At 37.7% G+C, this 20,179-nt stretch overlaps 1 protein-coding gene across 17 annotated transcripts in view; it reads right to left on the bottom strand.

Annotated features, from left to right (window-relative positions):
• Nucleotides 1-20,179, bottom strand: part of NRXN3 (neurexin 3) — a 1,630,631-nt gene that overhangs the window by 853,240 nt on the left and 757,212 nt on the right. For all 17 annotated transcript variants that reach the window (XM_025391720.1, XM_025391722.1, XM_025391730.1 and 14 more), the window contains one exon: nt 12,742-12,861. In XM_025391720.1, the coding sequence (XP_025247505.1) occupies nt 12,742-12,861 (120 nt within the window). The remainder of the gene's footprint in view (nt 1-12,741; nt 12,862-20,179) is intronic.

Here is a 20,179-nt window from a genome sequence, read left to right as displayed (position 1 = left end):
CAGAATCCACCACCAAAAGATTCTATGTGACAAGAGATGCAGCTTCAGGAAATATAGCCACAGTCAAATATTACCTAGGAAACCAAATATAACTAAATGCAAAATGTTACCCCACACTGAGAAATAGCTGTGAAATTTGGTTATAGCTGTGTTTATTGTTCATTAAACTTTATATAATAGGAAAATATGCTAAAGTAATCCAAATGCAAATTAAATAAGTTAGATGTTGAGAATACACGTTCTGTGTTGTAGGAACTAGAATAAAGTCTCTAACAGAACTGAGAGTTTGTTTCACTAAATTTTCTTATTTTAATATATTCTTTTTGATTTGCCCTGTTCTCAGGAATTTTCATGAGTCGGGGACAATCAGATTGTGTCCACAACATGTATGCTGAGCTGCAGGTCCTTTTCTAAAGCTTGCCTCCCGCAACCTCCACCAGCAGCAGGGCACTGATGTGAGCTCTAACCAGTTGAGACACTTCAGTGCCAGTATGAGGGAATCACATGGAAATTTTAGTTAGGGAGAGGAGAAAGAACACTTACTCTTAAGGACAGATAAAATCCAGATGACCCCTCCCTGCCTAAATCCTTTTTTACAGAAACAAAATCATACTCCAAATGTCGAGAATGTAGGTGGAATAAAGGGGCTTTCTGCCAAACATCCGTAAAGGCAGACAGACACCTGATCTGTGGCCCAGGTAGACACATTTTACCTTTACAGAAATTACAGAAAGACAAGTCTCGCCAACGAACTAAGATGCAACCAAAAGCTCTAACTCCATAAGACACAGAAACACAGGTATTTGGATAGAAAAATCATCTCAGAACAATTGGGAAAAATCCTAAAGAAAATTTATATTTTTTAATATTACGTATGCATGCACATTCATGCATTTGATTTCACTCATATAAGAATATCTGAGTAAAACTGCAGTTTTAGATTTAGTAGAGGGCTGATTTCAAAGAGCATGTAGTGAATTTACCGGGAAATAATGTCTGAAGTTAGATGCTATTGTTTTCTACCAATGCTCCTCAGAGTTGTTACAGTTTACAAGGTTTGACTGAATCCTCCTGCAGGGAAATACAAATTTTGCAATCCGGGGTGTGAAAAAAATCAAGGGAATTTTGTGTTTTACATTTTTAGTATATAACGTATCCAGCTTCTTCAATCATATAGTTCTGATGTTGGTCAACATAAAACTGTGGGATTTGATGACTGACGATAAAGTTCTACTGTCTCACTCGATCTCTAGAGTACAAGACTGTTACAAGAAATCTCATCTTGTGAAATAAACCGCAACATCAGTTTGGAAGTGAGTGCCACAGAAGAAACTGGGACCAAGAGGCTCTTTTTCCTTATTATGTTATAGTGGTCTTTTCCTTCCAACCACGATCCACTGTAAAACCATTTCCCTTTTATATAGATGTATATATGAATGACTGTTCAGAAACAGCAAGCCTTTCTTTGAGAAAGGAGAAGGGCAAGAGTGAAAAGAAATGGAAACATCTTGACATTTTCATTTTTTATCTGAAGAAGGAAATTGCATATTGGGATACTTATCATAATTCCCATATGCCTAAAAGCATTTCTTCTGGCAAGAGAACACCTAGTCCTAGTAAAACTGTTAGTGTTCTTTTCATGAAAGGAACGCTAAGATCTTTGCACAACTCAGATGCTGAAAATATGCAAGACTCAGTCATTCAACCAATAAATATATTTTGAATGTCTGTTATGTGCGTGATACCATGCATATTCTGAAACAAGGTCATATTAATAATTGATGAAATTAAGCATGTTTTTTCCTACTGCCTTACCCTTTTATGTGTTTTCCACATTTTCAACAGTGAGCTTTTATAATTTCCATATCCAAAAAAAACTCAGATAAATCAAAGGTACCAATAATGCAAGGTTCCTTCATTTCTTCTGTAGGCATGTAGCAAAATCATAAGTACAGACCACTGCCTGGTGATCAAAATAAGGAGAGTCAATGGCCAAAACACTACAAAGTATAGAAGTACCTCCTCTTTTCTGAAGTCTACAGATTCTTTGTTTGAAAACATTTGTTAATTTCACTTGGCAAAGGGACATGAATCAGTGGCAAAGATCCACAAGAAAAGGGTAGGTTGAGAAAATAAACTATAATTCTAAGTAAAGAAAATAATAAGAACCATTGGCTTTTCAAGCCAAATCAATGCCTGCAAACCCTGAGCTTAATCAAGTGTTTTCAGAGGGAGTGGAAGTAAAAAGTAATATACACCTGTAATCCCAGCACTTCGGGAGGCAGAGGTGGGTGGATCACTTCAGGACAGGAGTTCAAGACCAGCCTGGCCAACATGGTGAAATCCCATCTCTATTGAAAAAAAAAAAAAATAGCTGGGCGTGGTAGCTGGTGCCTGTAATCTCAGCTATTAAGAAGGCTGAGGCAGGAGAATTGCTTGAACCTGGGAGGCGGATGTTGCAGTGAGTCAAGATGGCACCACTGCACTCCAGTCTGGGTGACAGAGCAAGACTCCTTCTCAACAACAACAACAACAACAACAACAACAAAAATTAATGTAGACCTCCTAACAGCAGAAACACTCAAATTAAGAAATGCCTGATAGAGACATATTTGCAAGTCTTTAACTAGCTTTGCGCAGCTTCTTGCAACCTTGCAACGTTTTCTTTGGCCAAGAAGGTTATTTGACTACAGACGCACTATCACTGGAGTTGAAGGCTTTTCCCTAAAATAAACGAATAAATAAAATCATTGTAGAATAATTTCATACTGCCAGGTCACTCTGGGACTGATGTAAAGCCTCAGAAAACCCTTAGAATTTGCAGCTTGTTATGCCTTCCCCTGCTACCTTCACCCTAATCTCACAGTGCAAAGGTGAAGTCAGGTAAAAAAAGAAATGGCATCAATTTTCAACCTAAATGGAGTAATAAAGACTGGAAGTACATCTGACCTGATACAACCAGGAAAATGATAACACGTGAAACAATGGCTCCTAAGACACCAGGCATCAGGCAAAGAAAGGCAGTGGTTTCTGAAATAGAGAAGATAAACTAAGTGAGATTTAAGACTGCCCCAGCTTACTGCCTGGAGAGAATTTCTGCACCATGGAGCAGGCAGGAAGATTCCAGCTGGAATCCAGCCAACTCCTGCAGTTATATAGATGGAGCTGAGACTCAGGAGAGACTCTCAGCTGGCTAGAATGCAGAGCTGACATGGACCTGGAGAAAACAGACCTAAAAGATCACATATTGTATGATTCCATTTATATATATTCCAGAAGAGACAAAAATAACAAATGCTGATACAAATTCAAACAGTGATGACCTTAAAGAGAAGAACTAACTGGAAGGGGAACAAGAAAAGTTTCTGAGAAGATGAAACTATCCTTTATCTTAACTGGGGTGTTGGTTACTTGGCTATAAGCATTTGTGATAAAGCATGTAAGATCTATGCATTTTGCTGGATGTAAATTTTGCCACCTTCAAAAAATGACCTCTTCCTTCCCTAAAAAGAAAGTAATGGAGAAAAATAAATGAAGAGAAAAAAATTATATTTATTATTTCTATTTTACAAGACAAGGTACAGTAATTCAGATCTTTCTTGTGCCTTTAGATGTGGAAATAACTAAAGGAAATTATGTCCATATTGAAAAATATATTGAAATTGCACCTGCATGTGACTAACATGGTAATATAAAAATTGTCTTCTGTGAACCAATAGGCTCTAAGTGGATTATTGCCGTCACCATGAGTAAGTAACTAGCCAAGGACACCAGAAATGAATGGGCTATAATTAAACACAGTAATAAAAATGGTCTGCAAATACAGCATGTGGAAGATGGCTGAAATGAAATTATTGAGGCCACAAACTCCAACAGCTTACGATAATCCATGATAAGCTATACGCCTTTGAATTATGGAGACTATTTTTTCTTGAACCATAGGACCAAGTGTCTACTGGGGTTTGTAGAAACCAATGTGTCACCTATGAGTTCCAGCTTATTTTCAGGGAGAGCTGTGAAAAACAGAGCTGCACGCAGTCCTGGCTCTCTCTGAATCGGTTTAGTATTGCACACATATTAATATTAGCCCTGGTATAGCTTGAGGATATTCCAAATCATCCCTTCTTAATACTGATGGAACTTAAAAGCAAGTGTGATTCCCATGGGCAACAAGCTACAACCCACATCTATATAACTGTTCCTAAGAGTACCACTAGCTTCATTCTGCTCTTAGAAGACCCTGGGTTTCCCTGCTATCTTCTGACTTCCCTTTGGCTCTGTGGAATATCTGTGGGCCCAAGAATAAAAACAGATGCAGAGAAATAACCTTTGGTGCTGCCACTCCTGATGTTTCTTTTGCATCTGTCTCGCCTTCTGAGTCCTGGCTATCATGGAGCTATGCTGCCCCTCTCAGCCTCACTGACTTCTCGGGACTCAGCCTCCTGCCTGCTTAGATGTACCAAACCTACAAAATGGCACTTATTTGATGGAGATTCTGATCTTGTTCCCTGAGCAAATCAGTCCTACTTTAAATGCCCTTATTTAAAGTGAATAAAATAAAATAGCATTCCCTCCGAAAGAACAACACAAATACTAGAAATTACAGTATAATTGATGCTAATAAGAGTCGTTAAGCTCTGTGGCTAATGTGAATCTAAATCCCTATGAATTCAGATGAATTTTCGTCAAGAAACTTTCCCTGAGGCATTAAGAAGACACTGGCAGTCAAGAGCCCAGACTTTGCAGTCAGACTAACATAACTCTGAATCTTTGTTCCCCAACCTAATAGTTTTGTCACCTTGAGTAAATCACTTGACTTTGCTGTCTCAGTTCTCTCATCTATGAAACTGGTATCACAATAGCATCTATTTTTAGGGTTGCTGTGGGGTTTCAATGACCATGAATTCAGCACGTTGGGGCATACTCTTAAGTGGTTAAAAAAAGGTAATTGTGTATGAAAGAGGTATTCAAGGTAAAAAAAAATGAAATTGAATATAAATTAATAAAAATTATTCAAAATGTACAGCAAAAGTTAGGGGGAAAAAATCATGTGTCTTTTCAATGTTACATAAGGACACTGTTTAACAGGCCCACTCAAGAAACATTTAGCTCTATGGGAGAAGTACCTGTGTCTGGCACTGATACTTATTGTTAGTGGGGGCCCAGAATCCAGAAGATGCCCCCCGAACTTGTAGATTTTTGTTCAGCACAGATGTTCAGTAGAAAAGATAACACCAAAGGTTAAGATATTTTTGCTTTATAGGACATTTACCACTTTTAAATCTATCCTAAATTTGTATTTTAATAAGGCCTATAAATATCCATTTCTTCAAATAGTCTTTTGTCATCTTATTGTTTACACTGTTAATCATCTTGTTTCTTTCATTACAGAGTTAAATAAATTTGACATTCATTCACTCTATATTTGCATGAGCGTTTTGTTTTTAAGTTTAAAATAATTATATTTGTATGAGTCATCTTTTTAACTTTTTGAAAGTAATATCGAAGAGTAGCCAACAGTTCTGTAGGGCCATTATGTGCCATATCTCCTAAACTTCACCACTACACATTCAATTTATTATTATTCAATTTATGTTTGTCAAATTTATTCTTACAAGATAGGACCTGCAAAATATCTGCATTTTGGAAGCACAGTAATTATCATGTCCAAGGTAACATAGATATTAAGGGAAGGAGTCAAGATTTGAACACAGACCACCGCATTACACATTAGAGGTCTCGTCCACCGTGCTATATGACATATGTTGGAATTGAAATAAAGCAAACACATAAAAATCAGAAGATCTAGGTCAATAGAGAACGAAAATATAAACAGTTGGGAGTATGGGGCAAGATACTCTAATTCTATAACGACTAAAGATATTTTAATTCTAAATGGCCTCATCTGAGTGTTAAGAAGGCACACCCAAAATGTTCTGAATTCCACAATATGATACAATTAATCATCCAGAACACAATTTCCCTTTTCCAGTTCTATGTTTTTATGCAATGTGATTGTCTGCGAAGACTTGCCCACATGGAATTAAGCATCTTAGTCTAACAGTACAGATGTTAAACTGTGATTTCTAATATGACTAAGTGGCAGCAAATCGAATAAGAATGTGAACTTTTATGTCAGACAAACCTGGGACCAAATCCTCGATCAGCTATATTCTAATGGTGTGATCTCACTTTTGTCATAATTGAAATCAGGAATATCATACTATAATATTTTCTTTAAAATTTGGGGATGATTAAAAGGATGATATCCTTATAAAGGTCCTAGTAGAGTGTCAGGACCATGATAAGGACTTAACAGCTGTCAAATATTATAATTAGCTACAATAAAATCTACCATTAATCCTATTTACCAAATACCTATTACACTCCTTATGCTATACCAAGGTTTCAGGAAGCTAAGTGAACAATTCAACTTCACAGATAGATTCAGGACTGGCATTTAAAGCAGTTTGATTCTAGAGCCAATTAAATTAATGACTATGCTCTGATTTCTTTTATGATTTAATAAGTTATACACATTACAAATCAGCCTTTTAAAAATTGGATTCTTTATAAATAAATTTTCAAGATCAATCTCTACCAATGACTCAGTGAAATAAATCAAGATTTGAGCCCTGTGAGGCCTACATTTAGGACCCAGCAATGATTTCAACATAATGTTAACAGTGGCTGCAGCATATTTCTCCCTGCTTGCCTGCTGGACGCTACCTTTCCTTTGCAGCCCTCTTCCATATCATGTTTGCTTTGAACATACTTATAAATTTTTCAAGGCGGCCAGGTGCGGTGGCTCACGCCTGTAATCCCAGCACTTTGGGAGGCCGAGGCAGGCGGATCAGGAGGTCAGGAGTTTGAGACCAGCCTGGCCAACAAGATGAAACCCCGTCTCTACTAAATATATAAAAATTAGCTGGACGTGGTGAGTGGTGCACACCTGTCATCCCAGCTACTCAGGAGACTGAGGCAAGAGAATCACTGGAACCCAAGAGGCGGAGGTTGCAGTGAGCCAAGATTGCACCACTGCACTCCAGCCTGGGCAACAGAGAGAGACTGTCTCAAAAACAAATTTTTTTTTCAAGGCTCATTTTCAATGAAAACTGTCCTAAAAGCAGCTGCTCTTCATAGAGTCTCAACCCTGGGGTAGTTGCCATTACTCTACCTTATGACTCCTCACTATACACTGTTCACATTTCTACTGAAGCACCTTCATATGCATCTTTCCCCATTAGACTAGAAGGTATTTGAGAACAAAACTCTCTTATTCATGATGATATCTGCAAATAAGAAATGTTTGGTGAGTGAATCCATCAATAAATGATAAAGTGCATTCTGAGCAACAAACAATAATGTTTTACAAGTGAGCTTCTCACACATGGCCTATTCGCTGAGCAGGCAGAGTCTGAAAACAAAGGCGGAGATTGAACACATAACCAAAAACATGGATGTACTATACTCTGATCTCCTTAAGAATTAATGCTCTACCAATAGGTCTGGAACAACAGAGGTTCATAACAACACAAGTTCTTAACATCATGTCTGTGTACCTATACGGACCCAAGAGACAGAATTAGTAAACACATGTCTGTCCCCTTCTTTGCACACTAAGTAATGCATACATTGCTGATTGTTTCTGAAGCTTGAATGGGAAATGTGTTTTTAACAGATTTAATCAATACACCAACCTACATTAAAAAATAAACCCACACAATAAATAAAAAGCAAAAGGCCAATCAATAGCCAACAGTGCAGCTTAACAGCCACTCCTGTAGAAAACTGTCTGAAAAAAGGCACTTTACACTCCACTATCGGCACGATCCACAGCTGCTTGCTATTGATTTGTTGCAAGCAAAGAACATCTATTATCACATGCCCGTGTGAACCTAGCAATTTCTCCAACAGGCAGTCTGCAATGTGTGACTAGCAATGTAGCACAGGGTGGCCGGCTCCTAAGAGTGGGCTGAGGACCCATGTTCATTCCCTTTACTTCACCCCACAAAGCCATGATGAGCACCCACTTCCTAAACTCAGGTGTGTTAAGGACTCATGTGCTGAAGACTGTCCTATATGTGCTTCTACAGGGCACAAGAAGCAATAACGAGACCCCCAAATTACATGACACTCAAAACAGTTGTCATGTACATGGTAAAAGGCAACAATGCTGTTAAGGATAGGTATGAAATGTTTAAAACTGCTATTTTCACAAAGTCCATAAAAATGACAACCCTTTTGTACATGTGTGGGTGCATTCAGGAGGGTTCTATTCTACACAACATTTTTCGATGTTATGAAGGAAAGAAAAACTCAACGGCAGGCTGACAATGACAGTGATATTACCACAAAATATGGGAAGGAGATTCTGGATTTGCCTGGTGCTGCCATGGCTACAACATGCTAGAATTTCCCAGGTTCTCAGTCCTGATTTAAAATACTAATAAGAACCCAATATCAAAAAAGAATATTCCTATAAGAACCTTGGTAAGGTTCCATTTCCTCTGTTGTTCTTAAAATGTAGTCCAAGACAGCTTTTATTAAGTTGATTTTTAGGTGGTGCTCACCCTCTGAATAGCCAACTCCCTCAATTTTAAATGTTTCACAAGAACTGAAGATGATCTTGGAAAATGTTACTTACGTGTTCTTCCACAGATCATACTGATTTCTACATTAACTCAAAATTTCTTCTGGGATGATTAGATTGTAGAATCAAAACAGCCCTAAAAGTCAACCCCAAAGAAACTCCCCATGACTTTACCATTACGTAACACTGTGGAAGGTCATATCTAAAACTACGTAAGAAAATTAGCAAATCAATTACACTTGGGTTTCCAATCAGAGGATTTTTGTTTCCTAACCCCATACAAGGGAATCACGCTTATACAAGACAATCAGCTCTAAAGAATATCAGCTTTGCACAGCTATGTTTATAAGAGTGAAACTGAAATTCACCCCACTGCCTCCATCAACACACCAGGGTCACACAAAGAATAAAGAAATACAGTGGAAAACATCCAGGCTTGGCCTACTCACACTAAATGAGACTAAGTTTTAAAATGTACACTCTACTCACAGAGGCAACATCTATGTAACAGCACATTAAAATTGTCAGGCAAACGTATTTGGTAAATAGGCAAGAAAAACACAAAGGTCATAAAAGAACCAATGCTAGGAAAAAGCAACACCCTAAAATGTAGACATTTTTAGAGCCTTACAAGTCATGCCTAGATATGATGAATGTTTTTACACATGATGAAATAAGTACCTTTTTTTGGAAAATATAAGACCTAGCTATTTCCCTGTTGAGTAAGTTTCAGTTTTTGGATACACAGTAATAAACTGAAGTGTTTTCATGTTCATTAATTGAGGATCAATCTGTTGCCCTGAGAAACAGCTCCTGGAAAATGAGATATCCATAACCTTTCTTTTTCCCCACAAAATGCTTTTTGCAATTAAATTTGATCTCTAACCTATTTGCATGGTCCTATGATAGCATTTAAATGGATACAATTTATTTGAGCTCTATGCAACATTCTAGAGAACATTCTCTTTGCAGGAATTAATTAGGTAAAGGACAGGTTACCTTGATGGCACTCGACTTTTAATGCCGTGACCCATTTCTGTTATTTAGGTCAAAGGCAGGCCACTTGTGGCAGGCATGTTACCAAAGCAATTGTTAATGACCTCTGTGCTCTTCCATATGTGACCCATTTTCTGATTTTCTTTATATTCCTTCTCGTCATTATTCTTCCTCCTCCATGAACTTATATCTTCTTTCTTTGCAATTTCCCCCACTGCTCTTTGCTGATGATAAGCATGAGCCTATTCAAGTCTGCTGGTGACAGTGAAGGTTGATACTTGAATCCTGATACAGGATACACCACCAAAAATTTATCAACAAAGGTAAGCACATAGAATATCATGCAGGGAACTTCATGTTTGTGAGATGAAATAGCCAATTATAATTCTAAGGGTCAAGACTGATATAGAAAATAATGGCCTATGATATAGTGAGACTGCTTATTCTAGGTAGAACAAACTGGCTTTGATGCTAGTTCCAAAAGAGAAGGTCTTCCAGATACCTTGAATACCAATTATTGGAAACAGAAACGTCCAATGTAATCACTTTAAGCAATGTACCATTCTGCTATATTTGGTTGGATTTCATTTAAAGCTTATATTCAAACTTCACAGTCACATCCTTTATGTCTTAACTTTATATATTTATCACACTCCACAATTAAGATGTGTACTTCCCTGTAATTCCAGCACTTTGAGAGGCCAAGGAGGGCAGATCACGAGGTCAGTAGTTCAAGACCAGCCTGGCCAACATGGTGAAACCCCGTCTCTACTAAAAAATACAAAAAAAAATAGCAGAGCATAGTGGCGGGCACCTGTAATCCCAGCTACTTGGGAGGCTGAGACGGGAGAATCGCTTGAACCTGGGCGGTGGAGGTTGCAGTGAGCCGAGATTGCGACACTGCACTCCAGCGCGGGCAACAGCAGAGGGGCAACAGCAGAGTAAGACTCCATCTCAAAAAAAAAAAAAAGATGTGTACTTCATCATTTGCATATATCTATCTAATCACAGAAGCCGTGGTCCAATCTCCAGGTGGGGGACTAGGCAAGTAGCTCCTGTTAGAGATGCAGGTTCCCAAGTCTGCTACAATGAAAAGATTTAGCTGCATTGTTAAAGAACAAAATTCAAAATGTATTGCCCTAAACCTAGATTTACTAGAAATATTTCTGAACTATGATAAACTGTTGCCACAAAGGAAAGCTGACATTTTCCCAATGTAAGTTCTAGTGCTTCATTATATCCCAACAAATTCCCCAAGTGGGACAATGTAATACTCCACATCCCAGACTGAGACATAATCTGCTCTTGATAAAGCCAGAAACAGTCACAGAATGCTAGAAAGAATCCTTCCTGTGTTTTACCAGAAAATAATGCCTGGTATTGGGTGACAGACAGGAACTTGTCAAAGATAGAAAAAGACACACCTACCTTCTGAAGATTGTGCAAGTTCACCATGTTAGGATAACTTACCTTTATACCTGTTCTGTGTGGAGAGTCTCTTCATGACCATTTTCAACCCAGAGTGGGATGTATGTGTGACAAGAAATAAACTTGTGAGGATAAAGAAGCATTATGCCACCATTTAGAGAAAAAAGCCTTCCTAGTGAGTGCTATACAGACAAATTGGAGGAAAAAGAAAGACCATGTCGTATAATTCCTCAGGTTTATAACTACCTGTTTCAGAGTGAAACAGTATTTCCACATCATAAGTATGGCAACGTGACTTTCAATAATACCAAAAGACTTGGTAAGAGCAATCTTATGCCAAAACTTTCTCCAGACATTGTATCCTTCGCATGACAGATACAGAGGCATATGCTTATGTAATTAGATGAATGTGTATTACATAATTTTCTCTCTATATTGCCAACTTCTCCACTTGTTTCTCCTCAGTGTACCTTAAGAGAATGAAAGAGCATATGGGACCAAAACTACTAAGAAAAATGGGAAAAAGAACAACAACAGACAGCTGCACACGGATAATAAACTGAGAAATAAAGAATCAAGAAAACCACATAGATCTGGGGGGCATAGCATTATAACTGGTGTCTGTTCCCATGTGGCCACACCATAATGTGACTTTACTATTTTTTCAGATAATGTCATACATCATTTTTCTAAAACCAAGAGGTCAAATGAGTCTGGATTATAAAACCAAGGCTGCATTTAGAAAGTCAGAAGGTTAGTAGGACCCACTAAGTCAGGGATTTTCAACAAATCACTTAGACATAGTCATTCAGAAATTTCAAGTGTATGCTCACCTTTACTATGGCCACATCAAGAAAACAACATGAGAAAGAAGCGGAGACACAGGTTATAGATGCCCACAGCATTGAAGCATCTTTCCAGTGCTAGAAGCACCTTCATGAAGTCAGAACTAAACCCATGAACCAGAAGCAGCACTAGTGGACACAATTAACAATCACAAGACTCTCTTCCAATAAAAACCAAATATACTATATATACATATATATATACACACACACACTCTCACAAAATAGAAAATACATACATACATGTCTATACACACACACAAACATGCAGAATAGCTATGAGTATATAAACCAGATACTAATAAATTTAGTCAGAGAGAATTTCTGCCCTATACCTGAAAGATACCCAAGAATGCTTTAAACTTTGCTAATTGTAAAAAGTAAACTCTTGAATATCTTTGTCATTTGGAAGGCCTAAGAAATTCAGATAACTCAAACCTTTTGAGAAAACAGCTATACCCTTTAAATAACCTCAACATTCTAGGCAATGCAAAAGGGGAGAGTCTCAAAATTATTACCAATTTGGAGTTAAATTCAATAAGATAAGGTGATTTAATTCATGAAGACCTGAAGCCCTTACAACAAAAATATTGCCTGAATTGGTTTTGCTGCTGTGGTTATTGTTTGTCAGTCGCTATTCTAATCTAAAGAAAAAAACACAGGGAGTAAGCAAGTGGGAGAACATTTAGTGTTGTTAAGCAAGACACATCTCTTCACTCGTCTCATAAGAACACTAGTCATTTATTTCCCAAGTTCCTGGAGGAGAGAATTACTTATGAATCTTTCAGAAGAATCATTCTTTTATACATTGTCCCTTAAGATTCTCCAAATCTCTGAACACCTTGACAAAGTTCCAGTATGAAAGGCTGTTGTACTTACGATCATTGCACTGGTTTCCGGAATAAGAGGTCATAGAACAATCACAGGTGAAGCCCTCCCATTGTTGCATGCAGACCCCCTGGTTGGCACATGAATCTTCCTGGCAGGTGGTACTGGGTCCTAGTGATGCACAAGAAGAGGGGGAAAAAAGAAAAAGGAGAGACAGAAGAAATGTTAAAAATTAGATTCAAAGAAATCACCTGAATTTACCATTCTCATGCCCCCAAACATTTGAAGACACAGCACCAAAATTGTCAACTCAGTCTCATGCAACAAAACTCAGTATATACAAAAGATGACGGAAATACACACTTAGCCACAAACTATCAACAGTTACACACAGAAGGGAGAAGGCTGAACACACTGTTCTCCTTTGGGTTGACTTTGCAAAATAGCTTCATCTCTACCTTTCAACTAGAAAGATATCTCATTTGGATTATAGTCTTTTTAATGTAGAATGCGAACGCAGATAAAACATTCATTCCCATGATTCTTATAAATTAAGGCACAGTGTTTTTTTAATCCTGAAACCAAAAGTCCCTATGTCTATCTTGTGACATAAAAAAGATGTTTAATGATATTGATAATGATGAAGAGAAGGAGAAGAAGGAGGATTTAGCAGCCAGCATGTGTTGATGTTTTGTAGGAGGGGAGTACTGGGTACTAAACAATGTATTTACATTATCTCACTGAGCTTTCTAGGTACTCTAAGAGTTAAGTAATTATGATTACCTCCAATTTACAGATTTTAAAAAACTGAGCTCAGGAAGGCACGGTAATTTACTCAAGGTCACATATTAATTGAAGGATGCTGATGTCCAACTTAGGTAAACTAACTCTAAAACTCATGCTGTCGACTATACCAGTGGTTCTCAACGTGTAGTTCTCAGATGACCACCAACTGGGAATGTGTCAGGAATGCAAACACTTGGAGCTCACCCCAGACCCACTGAATTAGAAACTTTTGCAGGGAGGCATACATCTGTTTTTATAAGCTTCCGGAACATTCGAATGCAGTCTGAAGTTTGAGAGCCATTACACTACAGCACACTGCTGCTCCAGGTATTCTAAAAATGGATTCTTTTGTTGTTGTTGTCAAGACACTCTCACTCTGTCGCCAGGCTGGAGTGCAGTGGCACCATCTCGGCTCATTGCAATCTCCGCCTCCTGGCTTCAAGCTATTCTCCTGCCTCAGCCTCCCAAGTAGCTGGGATTACAGGCATACACCATTACACTCAGCTAATTTTTTTTTATTTTTAGTAGAGACAGGGTTTCACCATGTTGGCCAGGATGGTCTCGATCTCCTGACCTCGTGATCTGCCTGCCTCAGTCTCCCAAAGTCCTGGGATTACAGGATTGAACCACTGCGCCTGGTTAAAAACAAATTCTCTTAAATGGAGTGTGCGTGTGCTGGAGCATGCAAAAGAGAATCATTTGTGCTATAGAAAGAAAATATTAGAAATTGTGTTTCTTTTAATTCTAAATTATTTCTATTTCTGTGTGTCTTTCATATGTTAATATATAAGAATAATAGTACATGTATATAACTTATAAATAAGTTTACTTATTTTGAAGGTATTCTCAAAATCTTTCACTGATATGAGGGGGGCATTAAAATTTTTTTGATGATCTGTCTCTTACAGATTGCCATTAAACTCTCTCTTTTGGTCAGACTGGCACTTCTCTCCAAACATTCTCTCTCTTTTCTGATATAGTCTGCCTTAACTTTGGGATTAAAGATAAATCTATACCTTTAGGAGTATCTGGACTCACAGGAAATATCTTAATATTCAGGATAACTCCATGAATTTCCCAGAGAATCTCAGCAAAGGAGATTGACTCACCAAATACATGTCTCACCAAATATATGTCAGGAACTAATGCATAAAAGCACATCACAGAGAAAAACATAAAACCATTGCAATAACAGCATATTTCACAGTTTCTAACCTAAGCCTCACAAAAGCAAGAATATTGAAATGAAAGAACACAGGGTCCTAAAGATGCATGTTCAAAAGAGATGCACGACTACAAAGGGTTCGTCTTCTGGGTGGCAAGGTGTTTTGCATTTATTCATGAAGGGTGGAAGCAGGGCAGGCCATCACTCATAATACAATGCTATGAGGACATGACATAAGAAAGTTCAAAACAATTACTAACGCTGGGGTTACCGCACTGCTGCTGGGTTTCTGCAGCTCCTATTGGCCATGTGGTTGCCCCATGTAGAGATGAAAGGAGGTACGTGGTCATGTTCTCAGTGGGTCTTAAACTTGAGCATTGTGTTATACAAGTTTCATTAACAATGGTAAATCAGGACAGCTTCTTTCAAAGGATAAAAGCTTCTGAGAAGTCCACAGGGGCTCCCTGGCCAAACAACTCTCACCATACAATTGGCTAGTAATTCAATTGTACTCAATAATCAGAAACACATGGAAGGTTTTACTGTCAATGGCAGTAAAACAGCAAAAACTCTGGGAAAACACAATGATTCTTTGAATGTTGATTGAATCTAAAGATGAAGCCTTTTCCATGTCTTTTGCCTTCCCTCTAACTGCCAAATTTTAACCATTTTCTAAGGACCAGCCTGAATGCCTTCTTCAGATGAAACATTAGTCAATAACTTCAAACAATAATTCTCCCACTTTTGTGTGGCCATAGCAATTTTTATCTGCATCATTCATTTTTGTATATAATATTCAATTTAGCACTTTATTACACATTGCACTGTCTTCTCCTCATATGATCCTCTAATTGCTTTATGTTTTTACTATTTTATCATCAAAAGTTTGAAAGCTGCTTGCTATTAGAAATCAGGTAATATTCTCTGGTTAGGTCCTTGTGGCACTAAGTCTATTGTGCAGGTGCAGAAACAGTGTATCCGTAAATGTTGGGGTGACCTGAATTGTAACCACCCTTGATTTGCTGTACCATGATTCCAAAACCTGAATGTAGGAGCATGTCTCCAGTCTGCAAAGTGAGCAATCTTTTCCGTTTGTCAAAAGTTCATCAGGTACCAAATACAGGGCGGGGATTATAGGTTATTTATTAATTCCACTGAATTTGCTTCACTTGCATTAAGGGGCAAAGGCCATGTAGAATCAGATAGTACTGGAAGACTGACTACATTGTAAGCATTCAGGAACAACAGTATTGTCACTAAGGACTTAACAGAACTTTCAACTTCTCATCAACCTGGAACAAACCTTGAACTTCCTTTCGATTGAGCTCCTAAGAGCCCCTGCCTCCTTCTCCAGTCTTATTTCTTACTATATGTCCCTAGCTCATAGTACTACAGCCCTCTCCTGCTTTTAATTCCTAACACAATGATTCCCAGAGTGTTGCTCCTAAACCAGCAGCAACTGTATCTCCTGGAAGCTTATGAGAAAAACACACTTTAAGGCTGTACCCAGACCTACTGGCTGGGGGCAGAATTGAGAAATCTGCGTTTTAACAAGCCCTGTGGGTGGTTCAGATGTCTGCTCATATTCCTAGACCACCGCCTTAACACTTCATGCCCACCCCTACCTTCAAGTTCCTTTGTTCTTCTTGCTGGACCCATGGCCTTAATTGTGTTTTCTCCAGATTCAAATTTCATTTTTATTCTTCAAGTTTCAGCTCATAATAAGCTTTCTCCAAACTATCCTACTGAAGGAAGCCCCCATTAGCAGGACATTTACTCTTCATCACGTTTCCCTATTTACTTAACTCATAACAATTACGTGGCCTGTAATTAAATTAACTCCTTTTTAATTGAAAGATAATAGTTGTTTATATTTAAGGGATACAATGTTACATTTTAATATATGTTTACACACAGAATGGTTAAATCAAGCTAATTAACAGATCAATCACCTCACAATCTTAGCACTTTTTTGTGGTGAAAACATTTAACATTTATTCTTCTAACGATTTTGAAATTTAAAATATATTATTATTTGTTGTAGTCACCATTCTATGCAATAGACTGCCAGAGCCTATTCCTCTTTTCTAATTGAAACTTTGTACCCATGGATCAACATCTCTTATTTTCCCATCCATCCCCTCCCCCAGCCTCTTATAGCCACTATTCTATTCTCTACTTCTATGAGTTCAAATTTCTTAGATTCCACATATAAGTGAGATCCTGTGGTATCCGTCTTTTTGTGTCTGGCTTATTTCACTTGGCATAATATCCTCCAAGTTCATCCATGTTGTTGCAAATGAGAGAGAATTTCCCACTTTTTTTTTTGTTTTTTTTTTTAGATGGAGTCTTGCTCTGTCATCAGGTTGGAGTGCAGCGGCACAATCTCGGCTCACTGCAACCTGTGCCACCCGGGTTCAAGCAATTTTACTGCCTCAGCCTCCCCAGTAGCTGGGACTACAGGCACACGCCACCATGCCTGGCTAAGTTTTGTATTTTTAGTAAAAATGGGGTTTCATCATCTTGGCCAGGATGGTCTCAATCTCTTGACCTCGTGATCCACCCGCCTCGGCCTCCCAAAGTTCTGGGATTCAGGCAGGAGCCACCGCACCTGGCCTTCCCACTTTTTTTAAGACCTAATAAAACAATCTGTTAAGGGGCTATGGTCTAAAATATATAAGAAATTCAAACAACTCATAATAAGAAAACAAATACCCCAATCAAAAAATGAGCAAAGGCATTGCATCGTGTACATATACCATGTCTTCTTTATCCATTCATCTGAGAATGAACACCCAGGTTCCTTCTAATTCTTAGATATTGTGAATAATGCTGCAATGAACATGGGAGTGCAGATATCTCTTTGGTGTACTGCCTTCAATTCTTTTGGATTGAAACCCAGAAGCAGGATTGCTGAATCATATGGTAATTCTATTTTTAGTTTTCTGAGGAACCTCCATTCTGTTTTCCATAATGGTTATGTTAATTTACATTCCCACCAACAATGCACAGTGTTCCTTGTTCCCCACACCTTTGCCAATACTTTTTTTTCTTTTTTGTCTTTTTGATAATAGCTATTCTAACAGGTGTGAGGTGATATCTCATTGTGGTTTTAATTTGCATTTTCCCAAAGATGAGTGACGTTGAGCATTTTTTCATATATTTGTTGGCCATTTGCATGTCTTCTTTTAAGTGTCTAGTTAGATTCTTTGTTCATCTTTTGATTGGGGTATTTGTTTTTTTATTGAGTTGTTTGCATCTCATACATTTTAGATAACAGCACCTTATCAGATATATACTTTACAAATATTTTCTCTCAATCTATGGGTTATTTCTTCACTCTATTAATTGTTTTCTTGATGTGCAGAAGCTTTCTAGTTTCATGCAATCTCGTTTATGTTGCCTATGTTTTGAAGTCACATCCAAGAAATTCTTGCCCAGAAATAATGTAATGGAGCACTTCCTGTATGTTTTCTTCTAGTAGTTTTATAGTTTCAGGTCTAACATTTGAATCTTTAATATATTTTGAGGCCGGGCGCGGTGGCTCAAGCCTGTAATCCCAGCACTTTGGGAGGCCGAGACGGGCGGATCACGAGGTCAGGAGATCGAGACCATCCTGGTGAACACAGTGAAACCCCCTCTCTACTAAAACTACAAAAAACAAGCCGGGCGAGGTGGCAGGCGCCTGTAGTCCCAGCTACTGGGGAGGCTGAGGCAGGAGAATGGCGGGAACCCGGGAGGCGGAGCTTGCAGTGAGCTGAGATCCGGCCACTGCACTCCAGCCTGGGCGACAGAGCAAGACTCCGTCTCAAAAAAAAAAAAAAAAAAAAATATATATTTTGAGATGATTTTTGTATATGGTATAAAAAGGGGTCCAATTTTATTTTTCTGCATGTAAATATCCATTTTGTCCAATACCATTTATTGTATCCTTTCTCCATTGTATACTTGTGGCACCTTTGTTTAAAAAAACCAGTTAACCATAATGCATGGGTTTATTTTGGGGGTCTCTATCCTGTTCCACTGGTCAATGTGTCTGGTTTTTGTCAGTACTATTAAGTTCCTCACTGTCTTTCAAATCCTAGTGAACCGTAAGCCTCTCAAGGGCAAAAACCTTGTCTACCTTGGTCGCCTTTACATCTCTAATTTCTGATATTGTATTTGGTATAGCGTGAGGGCTCTATTCAAAATATGCAAAACATTATTGAATAAAAGAAAGAACTAAATAACAAAGAAAAAATAAAGAAAGAAATTAAGCCATCCATTTAGAATTTAAAGCAAAATGGTTCTTACAGCAATTTATCCCTAGAATTTACGAATAAGAGCTCATATAAGTAATCTCTTCCTTGAAACTGTTTTTGTTTATATTTTTTTCTTAGGATGGGTGGGGTGGTGGTATTTAATTGGCCATGTGTCCCTTGATTTCAGTCTCACCAGATGTTGACAAGAACTCTTTGGTATTCCCAAGCCCAGGTACAGTATGTAATAACTATTGAATGAATAACAATCTGGGCTAGACTCTAGAACAATTTCTAGATGATCATTTTATAAGCTCCTATTCTTACTTCAACCTATTTAAGTATATCCTTTCCTAAACAGAGTCTATTTTATGTCAATGTATTTAATGTATGCATTTCACATAGCAGTGTGTCAAAAAAAACTGGAAAAAACATGTCTTGGGGGGAAAAAACAAAAGCTTCAACAGTGCTTCCCACCACACATATATTGATATCAAATAATCTTGTGCAAATCAGAAAGAGGATAGAGGATATAACAATGGACACAGCTTACCTAGTGCTTATTATGAACAAGACACTATACTAAATGCTTTTAAGATATTGATTCAATTAATCATAAGCACATGGTAAAGCAAATATAATTAAAATAGTAAAGAATCAGAGAAACAGAAATTATTTTCTCATAGGAGATCTCCATAATTTCAAATTTAAATAATTTTTAAACTGTTGATTGAACCAAAAGGCAAAGATTTCAGAAAAGTAAACTGAGGCACAGAAAAGTGACATAATTTTCCCCAAAATCCATAGGTGGCAAGTGAGAGGGTGAGGTCTCAAACCCAAGCTTGCTAATTGTGCAGCCCACTCACCAAAACTCTCATGGATGTGGGTAAGCCAGAGTGGGGTATGTGCACGTGTGGTGTCATTGGATTAATAAAAGTAACTTAAGGTATTTCTAACCTACAACTGGGAAAAGGTGACATCTTGATGTAAGGATTTGTTTTTGTTTTCACTTTTTACAAGGAAAACTTTCAAATACCATTTCAATTCAATTAAAACTAAACAGGAAGATCTAGTTTTGTCCAATTTTATGAACAGAAATCTGTATCAAATAAATATGTTTATAAGCATAACAGACAATCCTAGGGACTTAATAATTATAATTATTCTTAAAACACTCTTCCAAATCAACATAAAATTCCAGACATTCTAAGATAGCACAAATCTATATAATTACATATTTACGAAGTCTTTTTTAGCATTGTCATTATTAATTACTAATATCTTAAACATTGAAAGGCCT

The sequence above is a fragment of the Theropithecus gelada genome, chromosome 7b (genome assembly GCF_003255815.1).
Source record: "Theropithecus gelada isolate Dixy chromosome 7b, Tgel_1.0, whole genome shotgun sequence".
Lineage (NCBI taxonomy): Eukaryota > Metazoa > Chordata > Mammalia > Primates > Cercopithecidae > Theropithecus > Theropithecus gelada.
This window is presented reverse-complemented; position numbering and strand designations above follow the sequence as displayed.